Consider the following 13546-nt stretch of genomic DNA (forward strand, 5'->3'; position numbering starts at 1 on the left):
ACCGTAATTCATCAAATATTTTGGTTAATCTAACGTTTTACTTTTAAAGTCTTAAAGTTGCGTCAGAAAAATCACATTTCAGTACAATGGACAGCGTCTTGTTAAGTGCAACTTCAGAGACACGTACGATGGTTGTCCTTACGAGCATGTTCGGGAAACGCACATAAGAAATAACGATGGATGGTTATTTTGATAGTAGAGAACCCTCGTAACAGCTATGATCCATCGTTATCGGGAAACTCAGCCCTGGTGCGGTTTTGAGCGGGGGAGCGGAGATTCTCACTGCTCCCTTCCGCTCAAATGTTCTGACACTGTCAGGTATACTCAAGAATACAAACATACCGACCACATGCTGTGCCACGTAAGGAAATATTCAGTTGAAGAATATCAAGAACCAGAACAAACAAAACAAGACCGTATTGTTTTATTGTTTATTATAACAGTGCTTAGTATTTTATAATAGGGTTCACATTAATTCACGCTATACAAATAGTAATGTGGACTACTTTCTTGTGTCAGTGAGGGCTGTCGCGAGAACGGATATCAGGATAGCATTCATACTGGTATATGGCCTACCCCTACTCAGCCACTACTGATGCAGTTTCTCTCCTGTGTGTTGTCTTGTGTTTAAGCAGAGTACGACTTCGAGCAAAGACTTTGCTGCACTCCTGACATTGATAAGGTTTCTCTCCTGTGTGTGACCTAATGTGCATAACCAAAGATGACTTCAATTTGAACATTTTGTTACATTCTTGACATTGATAAGGTTTCTCCCCTGTGTGGGACTTCATGTGCACAACCAGATTACCCTTCTTACTAAACCGTTTGCTGCACTCCTGACATTGATAAGGTTTCTCTCCTGTGTGAGTCCGAATGTGCAGAACCAATTGTGACTTCAATCTGAACATTTTGTTACATTCCTGACATTGATATGATTTCTCTCCTGTGTGTTTCCTCATGTGCACAACCAATTGTGAATTCAATTTGAACTTTTTATTACATTCTTGACATTTATACGGTGTTAATAGATGTCTCTGCATGTGTTCGTTTAGAGAATGTTTTCGAGCAAATTGTTTGTTACATTCCTTACATTGAAAAGGTTTCTCTCTTGTGTGTGTACTTGTGTGTTGTATCAGATGTTGCCTTTGAGCAAAGCGTTTGCTGCACTCCTGACATTGATAAGGTTTCTCTCCTGTGTGTGTTCTCATGTGCAGAACCAGACTAGAACTCTGACTAAACTGTTTGTTACATTGTTGACACTGATATGGTTTCTTTCCTGTGTGTCTCCTTGCATGATAAACTAAATCCCTCTTTACACTAAAGGTTTTGTAACATTTTAGACACTGATGTAGTGTTTGTCTTCCGTAACGCAGCATATACCTTGGCAGAGCCTCATTGTTTTGTGTTCTGTTTCGAATAAGCAACTCTCCTCCATGTTCCTCCTCCTCCCAACTCTGAGCTGTAAGACAGTCTGGAGCTCCAACAGAGAGGGGCTGAGAGTCACCGTCTGGTTCTGATGCTGTATAGTCTTGTTCATCATGGTCTGCTTTGATTTGCTCCTCAGTTGTGTTGCTGGGTAGACAGTCTCCTTCTCTGTTCTCCACTTCAACAGTTTGGTCAAGATGTGAATATTCAGAAAAGTCCTCATGATCCCAGTCATGTTTCACACTGGTTGAAGTGAACACTGAGTGTGTAGTTTCAGACTGCAGTCCTTGGAGCTGCTCTTCCTCCTGATTGGTCCACAGCTCCTGCTCCTCTTTTATCTGTGGGGGTTCCGGGAGAGAGCGCAGCTGCACATCTGGGGGAAACAACAGTAGGTTTGTGATCAACTTAGTCATTATGCAACCCAACATGTCTGACAGCTAAAACCAGACCAATATTTTGTGATCTTAGCATTAGTTAGTGCTGTCAAACGATCACAATATTTAATCACAATTAATCGCACATTTTTATCTATTCTAAATGTCACTTGATTACTTTTTGTCCCATTATTTTTTCTAATTTTAATGCTCTTATCAACATGGAAAAGTGGATCGCATTGCTTAATGCAAAAGTTTAATTTTTATTTGAAACAACAATGCAATTGCCTAGCTTTGACAAGGGGTCGGAGAATTCGCATCAGCTGTATGCTTGGCCATCAAGTGGTATTTCAGACTGTGATGTGCTGCGATGATAGGTCGGTTTACAACAACAAAACACACAGATCACTTTGGTCTTGTCAATGGAGCCATATGGCAACTTTTTTGAAGTAAACGTTCCATTCTTATTGGCATCCATTTTGGCGTCTCGCGCTTGCCATCCACTCAAAACGTAACGTTAGCCTGCTACTTTTTAGCCGGCTCAGGTCAGTAGTTGTTGAAACGGCATGTGAAAAAGTTTATTAGGTCAAAAAGAATGTTAATCTTGCGATAGAAAAATGTACGCCGTTAAAAGGGTTTTGCGTTAACGACGTTAACGCATAATAACTGACAGCGCTATTCAATATTAATACAAAATTGACACCTTTACAAAATCAACAACAACAAACAAACAACACTAGTGCTAAATAACTATTTTAAATGGTCGGGTCCATGACGCAGGTTAAGTAGCTAGCTCCTGAGACTGCTCAGCAAAAGAACAACAGGGAACCCACTTGTCTAGCAGATCAAGAAATGTTTGTAGGTACCTACCGAAAAGTAACTAGACTTAGCTACAGTATTTGTTTATTTGAAAGGATCCCCATTAGCTGACGCTGAAACGACAGCTAGTCTTCCTGGGGTCCAAAAAGTACATAAAACGTAATCACAATCACAATTACTCACAAATATCGTATATATATATATACACACCAAAGAACAAGAAAAAGTAAGAAGTACTGATAAAAGTAATCAAATGAATGTAAGACAACCTGTCACATAATACAATCATGCTCAACCATTCCAGATGATTTTATAATGAAAGCAAATACAGTCTTTATCTTTTTTTTTAAACCAGTTTTTCCCTTGATTTCACAAACCCCACCTGGAAGATTGTTCCAAAGCACAATTGACCTATAAAACACTGTCTTTTTCAAAGAGTCGGATTTTGGTAGGGGTAAAGAAATCTGATGACTATTCACCCCTCTTGTGTAATGTGAATGCATATCTGAATAGTAAATTATATTGTCATAAAGAAATTTAGGAGTGCGGGTGTTAATAATTTTATGAAAATATACTAACATGTTAGCAGATAGTCTATGCTTGACCTCCAGCCAAGCAAGTCATGCATTTCTGCAACACTAGTCCGCAAAGAACAACCAAGAACCAGCCTTGCAGCCTTATTTTGGGCCACTTGTAATTTTTTTAAGTGACTACTTGATGCAGCAGACCATACGACAGAACAGTAATCCAAATGACACAAGCCAATGTACAAACAACATGACTGATCAACCGTGAATTTAGAAATTGTGCACATTTACGCGTTAATGCAACAGCTCTACCCATTTTAGCAACAACTTTGTTGATGTGATCAGACCATGACAACGTTGAATCCAGCCAAAGTCCAAGAAGCTTCACATGTTTTACTTGCTGTATATTTTGACCATTTACTTAATTTGTTTGGATTATCAGATAATCTATATTTAGAAGCAAATATTATACTCCTAGTTTTTGAAATATTTAGAGCAAGTTTATTTGTTTTGATCCAATTATATAATTTCCTAATCTCAAACGACAGAACCTGATTAAACTCTGAACATGTAGGAGCTGCAAAATAAAGAGTGGAATCATCAGCAAACATAGTCAATGTAGCCTTACTGAGTATATACGGCATATCATTTGTAAAAATCGAAAATAGCAAAGGTCCGAGGCAACTCCCTTGAGGAACACCACAATCCAGGGACTTACTAAACGATAATGCCCCATTAAAATAAACTCTTTGCGATCTCTCCGACAAATAGCTCTTAAACCATCTGATTGCTGATGAAGTAAAACCATAACTAGTTTGGAAATCTAAATGTAATGGTCAATTACATCAAAGGCTGCACTGAAGTCCAGTAAAATTGTACACAAGCATTGAGTTATCAATTCCTGTTAGCCAGCTATCCGACATTTGCGTCATTGCAGTGCAGGTGGAATGACCATGCCTGTAAGCATGCTGAAACTTCGTAGTCAAATTGTTGTTAGAAAGGTAATCTTGCACTTGCTCAAATACAATCTTTTCCAGTAATTTACTTAAAATAGGCAGAATGCTATAGGCCTACTGTTTTGACCACAGAAGGTTGATTTTTTATCTTTGGGTAAAGGGATTATCTTGCCCTCTTTCCAAAGTTTTGGACACACCCCACCCATCAGACATCTGTAAAAAATGTGACAGATTGGTTTAGAAATATGTCCCGCTGATAACTTCAACAGCCGACTATCCAAGTTGTCTGTACCAACAGACCTACCCACAGTTAAAGATCTCAACAACATTTCCACCTGCTCAACATCAACCTGATAAAATTCGAAACTACACATTTATCCTTCATAATACACCTTTCAATTAGCTCATTTGAGTTGGAACCAACAGTGCATTTCATTGTCTCTTTCATTGTCTAAGGTTAAAAACCTTATTAACAAAATAATTATTAAAATAGTTTGCAATCTGTATTGGCTCAATCAAATAGACCCCATTCAATTCAACAAAAGAAGCGCAAGTGGATTTTTTCCCGATAATTTCATTGAGTACATTCCACATTCTCTTACTATCTGTACCACTATCATCAACTCGTTTATGAAAATATTTTTTCTTTTTCGCCCTTTTCTCCTTGGTCACCTGATTCCTTAAAATATAGTAAGATCTTCTGTCCTCAAGAGAGTTTGAAAGTACTGCAACCTTTTTAGCCTCTTTTATTAATACTTGGTTTTTCAGTATTAATGCTGAAGGCTCGCTGATATTGCATAGCGTCGTTGCTAACGTGTGCTGACGTTGTAACGTTGTGACAGTGTGTATGTGAGAGACGCTTGAGTGACAGAGAGATGGAGGGAGAGCAGAGAAAGGGAATGCAGCTGAACGAATACGCTGCGTGTTTTTGCCTAAACAGTATTACCATTTTTTTTTTTATGAAACGCAATATGTGGTGGCCGGTGTTGATTCTGTGGGGCACCGCCACAAATGATTCTGTGAGTGGGAAACACTGCATCTTATCGATGTCTCAAAAGCAAGTAGTGTTATGCACTGATATCAAATGAAATTCGCTGCTAATGGAGTTTAGTTAAAACTGTAGACCAGGGGCGTTTCTACACAGGGGCCTACAGTGGCCAATGCCCCTGTAAAAATGTCCCTGGCCCCCCCTGAGGTCACTTATTTTTTTTAAACATTTTTCTTCTCCTAGTAGTCAGCCCCTCTGATTAAACATTGCCCCCCCCCCCCAGTAAAATTAATATGGAAGCGCCACTGCTGTAGAAGTCCTTTCAAGAAATGCAGGACTGTTGTGCAAATCAGCAATGTAACGTTAGCATAGAAAACTAGAGATTTTTTTTTTACGTTTAAATTAAAAACATGGTTGGAACACAAAACAAGACTGTTGTAATTTGGATTCGGATTCTGGGTGATCTGGCCACCATTGTTGCCGATTGCGCAGTGTATTCTGGGTATCCCTTGGTTTCAAGTATGAACAATGTACAATGGAGATGCGGTTAGAACCGAACCTGTACTGTACTGTTGCCAGTGGTACATGACAGTGCCTCTACTGGCACATGACAGTTACTATTCCGTTGATAGTGGTACGCAAGTGTCTCGTGGCAGTTGCATTGGGTGTCTTCCAGCTTTTATTTTTTTTATTTATTTTTTTTAACATTGGTGATCAAATGTTTTTATTCAGTATAGTCACACAGGGTGGCAGAACACTAACATGGTGTTATTTCAAATTACAAACAAAATGCTCAGACATGAGAATGTGTCCCAGGACCAAAAAACTGAGGAAAGAGGGGGAGGAGGTAGGGAGACATTAAAAACCACAACAGTAAGAATAATGTCTGCAGCTTACAAATAAGACATACAGAAAGAGACATAAACAAACAAAAGACATTGACAAAAAGACAGACATAAGACATAAGGGATCACAAATGCACAAATAAACATAAGAAGGTTTTCGCACAAGTCAACAGCATGGATTTCAAGGATTCAGAAGTGTTGAGCCATGTGTCCAAAGTCTTTTCTGATGCTCCATTTATGCGAGCTGTAGAGTTCCATATATATGAAATCCAAAAACGAAAGAGTCCATGTGCGAATAGACAAGTCATCAGGTGGTTTCCAAGCGCTTGCAATCATGCTCTTGGCAGCTGCAAGTCCAGCGAATACAGCACGATTTTGAGGTTGAGAGAGCTGAAGGGCTGACAAATCATTCAGAATCAAAACACTGATAGTAACAGGTACAGTATCAATAATCAAGGGAGACATTTTGGATGCAACAATGTTGCCACATGCCACAAGTTTTTGGCTTGTGGTAAAACAATTTCCGGATAGGATGGATGGGCAGAGATCTCTGCCAGGGGACACCGTATGCCTTGAGTGCTGATCTTAGCTGAAGGTAAAAGAAAAATGAGGAAGGTGGTAGACTGAATGCGTTTTGTAAGTCGAAAAAAGGTAACAAGCCAGCCTCGCTAAAAATGTCCTTAAGATAATGAACCCCCCTCTGTTCCCACTGTGGAGCTGTTATAGGCCTCCCACCAATCAGGAGTGCTGTATTGTTGAATAACAAAGTGTATGCCAGGTACATGCTAGATATATTATATTATATATATAGAGATATTAGCAAAAAGAACGTCATGGAGTGACCATGGCTCTGTCATAGCACTCTCTAAAGTGCGCCAGCAAACAGACAGGTTTAGACGGGAGAGTACAAATAATGCAGGACTCAAGGGGCAACCTTGGCGTGCAGATCTACACACTGGAAATAAAGAAGAGGAGGTGCGTCCGGTTAAGACCCGGGCTGAAGGGTTAGAGTACATAACTTTAATCATACCAATGAAAGTGTTACCAAAGCCCATCACCTCCAAAACTGACCATAAGAATGACCATTCAAGTCTATCATAGGATTTCATTGTGTCAATAGAGAGAAGTGACATTAGCGTGTTTCTGTCTTCTGCAGCATCAACAATGTGGAGAAGGTGTCTAACGTTATCTGCAGCCATCCTCTTTGTATGAATCCTGTTAGGTCAAAATTGACTAATTTTGACATTTGAGACTCTAAATGATGGGCTAAGAGCTTTGCAAAGATTTTTAAATCAGAGTTTATCAGGCTCAGAGGTCAATAGCTAGAGCACTTTGTAGGATCATTATCCTTTTTCAAGAGCAAGGAAATCAAGGCTGTGTTAACATCCCTTGAGAATTCACCCTTCTCAATAGAGAAGTTAACCATGTCAAGAAGGAAAGGACCCAACTGTTCCCAAAAAGTTGCATGAAATTCAGGGGTTATCCCATCAAAGCCCAGTGATTTTCCTTTTTGCATACTCTGTACTGCCACTCTTAATTCTTCTATAGGAATCAATTTGTCGAAGTCAGCCGATTCCTCTAATGATAAGTGAGGCAAGGCAAGCTGATTTAACCACCTTCAGCAGTGAAGCCTATCCAGAGTAAACTCTGATTCATACAAATTAGAATAAAATGTCTGAAAGGATATTTATTTCAGCTGGGTCAGTTCTAATATTGCCATCTGAAGATTTGAACTTCGCCCCACCCACAAAACCATTTGGTTGGGAAGTTGGGTCTGGAGGGGCTCGTATTGGGGACAAACTATATAAAACCAGGAGCTGGGCAGACCAATGAAATTGCCAGGGCGGGCTTTATACGATTATGGACAGATGATCAACAACGTCACGAAAGAGCGCTTGGGTTGAATTCATTTTCATCAAACAACATATTACGTTGCTCTGATTGGTTGTAGGTCTATCCAATTGAGCGAAAAGGCATTTGTTTTACGAGTTCGGTTGAAACACGCCCCATAGTCACAGCCCAATGGAGTTTTCAGACTAATATTCTGACTAGAATTATGAGTATGACAACATCAGGCTACTCCAAAGCTATTTGATCAGTAAAATTAGATTGCAACAATGAGTCTAATCTGGTATATTCAGCTTCAAGGTTTTGTAGGTGAAGTGACCTATCTTTGCGAGCATTAGAGCAGAATAATATGGTATTGCTCCTGATAAAACCTTTTATTGCGTCCCACAATATCCTGGGGTCCTCTACAGATCCAACATTAATTTCTGCAAATATCTGGAATTCTCCAATAAACTTTTTTTATTTCAAGAAAAAAAGAATTGAAACAAATCATGCAGCACGTTGAGACAGTTGGCCTAGGGTGGTGATGCAAAATACCCCTTTATGGTCAAACAATGCCATTGGAAGTAACACTGCTTTATCAATTGAATGAAATAGTTGAGCTGATAAAAAAATGAAAATGTATTCTGGAAAAAGATTTATGTCTACCTGAGAAAAAGGAGTAATCCTTACAGGTGGGATTAACTGCCAAATATCTATAAGCCCCAAGCTGATGGCCCATAATGTTAGAGCCTTTGTGGCCTGAGCCTGCTTCCCAGTGGCCTTTGCGTTCAACCGATCAACATTACGGTCCCACACAGCATTGAAGTCCTCACCAACAATAGAAGAAAGGTCCGTTAACTCCAGCATCTGGCTGGTATTATAGAAATTGCCATCAAAAACATTCGGCGCGTCAGCTGACACGTGCAATTTTCCTAGCACTAAATTCTAATGTGGAGATCGCAATCCTGCCTGCATTATCCGACCAGGGAGACAAAACTTTTAGTGGGAGATTCCGTTTGACTACAATGGCAACTTGCTGAGGAGGATGCAATTGTATGATAGAATCTATTGGCCAAACGCCCGGTATCAGCCTGTAGCAAATGCGTCTTCTGCAATAAAGCAATGTCAACGTTTCTCTTTTTTAGTAAACCCAGAGTGCTAGCTCATTTATGAGGGGCATTCAGTCCACCACAATTCCAAACAAAAAATGAAAGATCAACCATCATCAAAAAAGCTGCGTTCTAAATGAAAGCATATGTGGGAAAGCATATTGCTACTACCTTTCACTCCAAGCAATAGTGCATCCAAAGTTAAGTCCCTCAATACATAAAACATGAAAGACACAGAACATGAACAGACAAGACAGTGATACAAAAGGGAAAGCGAGAGAAGGGGGGAAACGTAGCCAAAAGGCTAACACTCAAAGTAGGTCTGTGATCAAGATTGGATATGGGACAGCAAAAAGGGAACAAGCCCATAACTACCTTGTTGCAATAGCAACTGGTTCCACACCAAGATAACTTTCAAGTAAACGCATTTCTTGTCAAAATATAGAAAACGAAAAGCACAACATTGGAAGCACAATGGAAAGGAATCTCCAGCCTCGTGGCCTGCAGTGCTCTACGCTAATGTTTTCACCAAGGACTACATATGCTCCGAAATGAAAAAAAATAGGAGCACAGTGTTTTTTTTTTATTGTATTCTTTTATTAAACATAACTTAACACAGGGGCGTTGTTAGACCTTTTTTACAGGGGCACGTGCCCAGTATAAATCTGCTGTGCCCCAGTCAAATCTAAAGTTTGAGTTTTAACAAACCGAAAACACAAAGCTTGCATTAATTATAGATGTCCCTGCCAAAGCTGATATCAAACTTGCGTCCCTGAACTGTTATATAGTGGGTTAAGCGAGGGGAGTTTCTATAGCCTAATAGTGCATTGTGCGCAACAAGCTTGGAAGAAGGGATATGAATATAGAGGCCTGTGCCCCAGTACAGTTTTATGTCTAACAACGCCACTGACTTAACAGTTAATGCTAGACAACTAGCAACTTTCACTCTGATAGAACTAGAACAAATAGTTTAAGAAACATGATATAGTTAGTTCATATTTTCTTAAAATACTGGGACAGTATATACTATGTATGCACGCCAAGGATTAAAAGACTTGGTTGTCAAAGCTAGGTAGACCTAGAGCCATATAAAAAGAGAGTTGGGACATTTCCATAGACTCCCATTGTAATTGAAGAAGGCAGAATTAAGCGTGTCATTTGCGACCTACAGTCCCAAACATTGTATTTTGCAACGTTCAACCCCATTCATGTTCAGTGTTACAAATCAAGTTAGTTGATTTTGAAAATAGTTTTAAAATACTGCAGTAATTTGATCAATTTACCAGCTAACTTGCTTCGTAACACTGAACATGAATGGCGTAATACTTTGTGAAAGACCCAGAAAACACAAATTTCTGACGAGGCAAAATTGAGGACAATTTTGGAATCCCTGCTGGACATATTTTTTAGGTCTCGAAAAGAGGACCCCTGGTCACCCAAATTTTATATAGCCAGCTTTACTTCAAGTTTATTGTAAGATATAGCTTGTTATATTCTAAATGCACATCTGATTAGAGCTAGCAACAATGAATTGCAGATTAAGGTGTCCCCTATCGACCAGCTAACTGTCGACGCTCGGCAGGAATTTCAGGTCCACTCTCTAAAAACAAACGACCCTCTCACTGGACATATTCCATAATAAAATGTTTAATTGAATGCAATTAGTTGCCTTGTATATTCTGTTCTATTTACCAAACTCCTTTCTTGTCTTAAATTGAGCTGGTGTGAGCTATGGTAGCTAGCATAGCCATTTCTAGCTCTGCTTGACAATATAGACCAATTATTTGTTTGTAAACATTCAGGATACCCGCGCAATGTGGCTGCAGAAAACCGGGAAAGGATAGCACTTTAAATGGCAAAAGCACAACACGGATAATACACAGTTAAATTTAAAAAAGACCAAAAAGGTAGAGGAGGACAGCCTTTAAGAGAGAAAGCAATTACCCATTGATCTGTCGCATCAGAATTTTGATTCGGGTTACAAAAGTCTTGAAATTTGATTGAGAATGTCGCCCGGTACAGACCGCATAGTCGAGCGGCAACCATGTATTCACGTCATGTGACATATGTCACAAAGTTCATGATTTTATAGTTTTACAGTCAATTCTACATCTAAAAAGTCGAGCAGGGCAGCTTTCAAGAGATATGGGAATTCTGTTTTTAGCCAGCTGGTCCGATTATTTTTCTGATTTGTTAAAACTGGCAATCTGAGTGAGACTGCATCCCCCTTACACTGTTTTACATTAGCCTCAGTCAGACTCGCTCACTGGCAGTGTGCACAATGTTGTATTTCACTCCATACTAAACCAGAAACGTCAGGGAGGACTGCCTAATATAGATACAAGCCTGATGAAGACAGCCAGCATCTCGGATTTCTTTAACCAAGCCTGTTTCATTCGTCATTTGCCTGAGAAAGCCAGGCTGACCTCCGTTAGCCAGGCTAGTTTTGCCCGATCACTTGGTCAGGCTATTTAAGGGTATCGGGGTCAAGTGACTTTTGTGCATAGACAACTGAAACGTAAACGTATTTGTCCAAAGGCCAAGAGCCTCAAAAAGTTCATATCAATCCCTGCAATCCAGTGGCCAGAGATATATGATGACCTGATCGACACTCCAAGTGTAATAGACCGGGGAGAAGTTCGTCTTTTGCAACCGACATGCGCAGTTGAGCCTGCTTGACAGTTGTGTGACGTAGGGTGATAATTGGTGTATTGCTGCCTAGCGTTATAACTTAATGTAATACATAAATGTTAATAAAGTATCAGACATATACATAGTACAGCACCCCAGTAACCAATTGATACTATGTGTAGGCTATACCAAAAATGTCAGTAAATCGAGATGCTGCTACTGTCTGTCCCGATGAAAACCATTCAAACAGGTTGCCACTGCCAGCATTGTTTTTTTGCAGCTACTTGAACCAAGTGATCAAGTGTCGGCGAGATCACACTCGTAACTCTTTATTTGGCTCTGGCACATTGGTTGCAAATCGTCGCTCGCGCGTCATTATGCTATGTTTACATATTGCAGTCGCGACTCCGTCACTTGCTTTCCATGTGAAATCAATGGTATGCCTCACTTCATCGCCCTGTTGTTCCGTGTATTGACAACAGCCCGTCACTCGCGCACTGTGCTCGTAAATTATTTTTCAAATTAGCACATACATATTTTTAGGCGCAAATGCGAGTGAAATGGTCGCACTGTAGAGCCCTGACATTAGGTCACATACGGAATGGAAAGAAAAACGGAGTAAAACTGATTTGTCTGTCCCCCCTATATCTAGCTCTGGAAATCTATCTGTATCTCTGGCTCTGTCAATGAATGTATTCTATAGTGTCCGTAAATAGGCCTAGGGCCTTTGTCTCCACTCCAAAATTAGTGATTTCTTATGTCTTTTTAAGCGTTTAAATAAAACGCACTTCGACAGGTTATCACATGGTTTTTCCATTTGAAGCTACGCTCAACACGTTTGTGTCGGTACAAATTGTTTTGAAAGGTCGATACAGCTTCGTGAGCACGGTATCAAGCGTAACAAGGTGCCTATCCAGAGAGTCATGCATCGGGTCGCATAACACCGTTACGTTAAGGTGTATGTACTCATTTTCTGACCGTGCTACATCAAATAAGATATAATGAATACAAAGACACTAGATTATAATCAACAATAGTTATTAATTTCGAACCTGTTCGGTGAAGCTTGATTTCAGGTTGAGTAACAATGTCCAACAACCGTTGCAGTCGCGCGCTCTCCTCCTTTGAATTTTGTATCTCCTCTTCGAACTCGGCAAACGATTTTTCAGCGGCCGCAAATATCTCCAAAGCTGCCGTTGTTAATCGTTGAGTGATCAAATCCCTGAACACATCTAATTTGGACATTCTGGTGCTGAAAAATCGGAACGTTTACGAAACTGTAACTCAAGGAAGCTACAAGGCTCGTTCTTTCTAGCCGGATGTAAATAACTCTTGCTGTTCCAGTGATCAGTTCACTGGCCTCTTCGAACCTATCCTGGCGCCATCTGCTGTGGTGGAGTTGGATCAGTCGTGGCTTGATTGCATATAGATCGGCACAAACTGAAAAAATACTCTATTTTTCTATAGGCACAGTATCTAAGCGGTTTAGAGATGGTGTCCCGTAACTATATAATGTGCTCAGTGGTACTTACAGCAAAACAATGATTGTCCCTGAACGACCTCCTAGTGAAGTTCCTAAACCATGTGACTGGTTCCTGTGTGTGTGTGACCCTGCCCATCTCCCCCTGGCCTCCTCCAGGTAGATGGAGCCCAGGTGCAGGTAGATGGGATGTGTGTCTGAGGCGTCCACCACTAAGTCCAGGGTCCTCTCATAGCCCTCCTGAGCCTTCCTGTGCTCCCCAGTCTGGTTGTGCAGGTGACCGTCCAGAGCCACACGTCTAGGTCCTGCAGAGAGGGGAACCATCAGGAGAGAGATTACACATCAACATCTGACTGATCTGGTTAACACATGTGTGGTGTAACTTACGAAGTTAAGTCTTGTACTTGCTGTGTAATATTTTATTGTTGATTGTTCTTTTACAGGTACAGTCCTGCACTTTTGTGGTTCATGTTGTTTTATTTGTAACTTGTATAACTACATGCTCTTATGGGTCTTCCCTTTTGGCACTTGTTTAGCTTTTTCACAATGTATGCTTCATGTT

The 13546-nt window shown here is 40.2% G+C and overlaps 1 protein-coding gene across 1 annotated transcript; it reads right to left on the reverse strand.

The window, feature by feature from the left end:
* Window positions 1-417: 417 nt before the first annotated feature.
* LOC146274041 (uncharacterized) lies at window positions 418-12842 on the reverse strand. The gene is made up of 2 exons (XM_084706324.1): window positions 12557-12842; window positions 418-1798 (listed from the first exon to the last, which is right to left on the reverse strand). The coding sequence occupies exons 1-2, from the start codon at window positions 12747-12749 to the stop codon at window positions 579-581; spliced, it is 1413 nt and encodes a 470-aa protein (XP_084562450.1). The 5' UTR covers window positions 12750-12842; the 3' UTR covers window positions 418-578.
* Window positions 12843-13546: the final 704 nt, after the last annotated feature.

The sequence above is a fragment of the Hypomesus nipponensis genome, chromosome 9, assembly GCF_054491055.1.
Source record: "Hypomesus nipponensis isolate SF chromosome 9, ASM5449105v1, whole genome shotgun sequence".
In the NCBI taxonomy this organism is placed as follows: Eukaryota; Metazoa; Chordata; class Actinopteri; order Osmeriformes; family Osmeridae; genus Hypomesus; species Hypomesus nipponensis.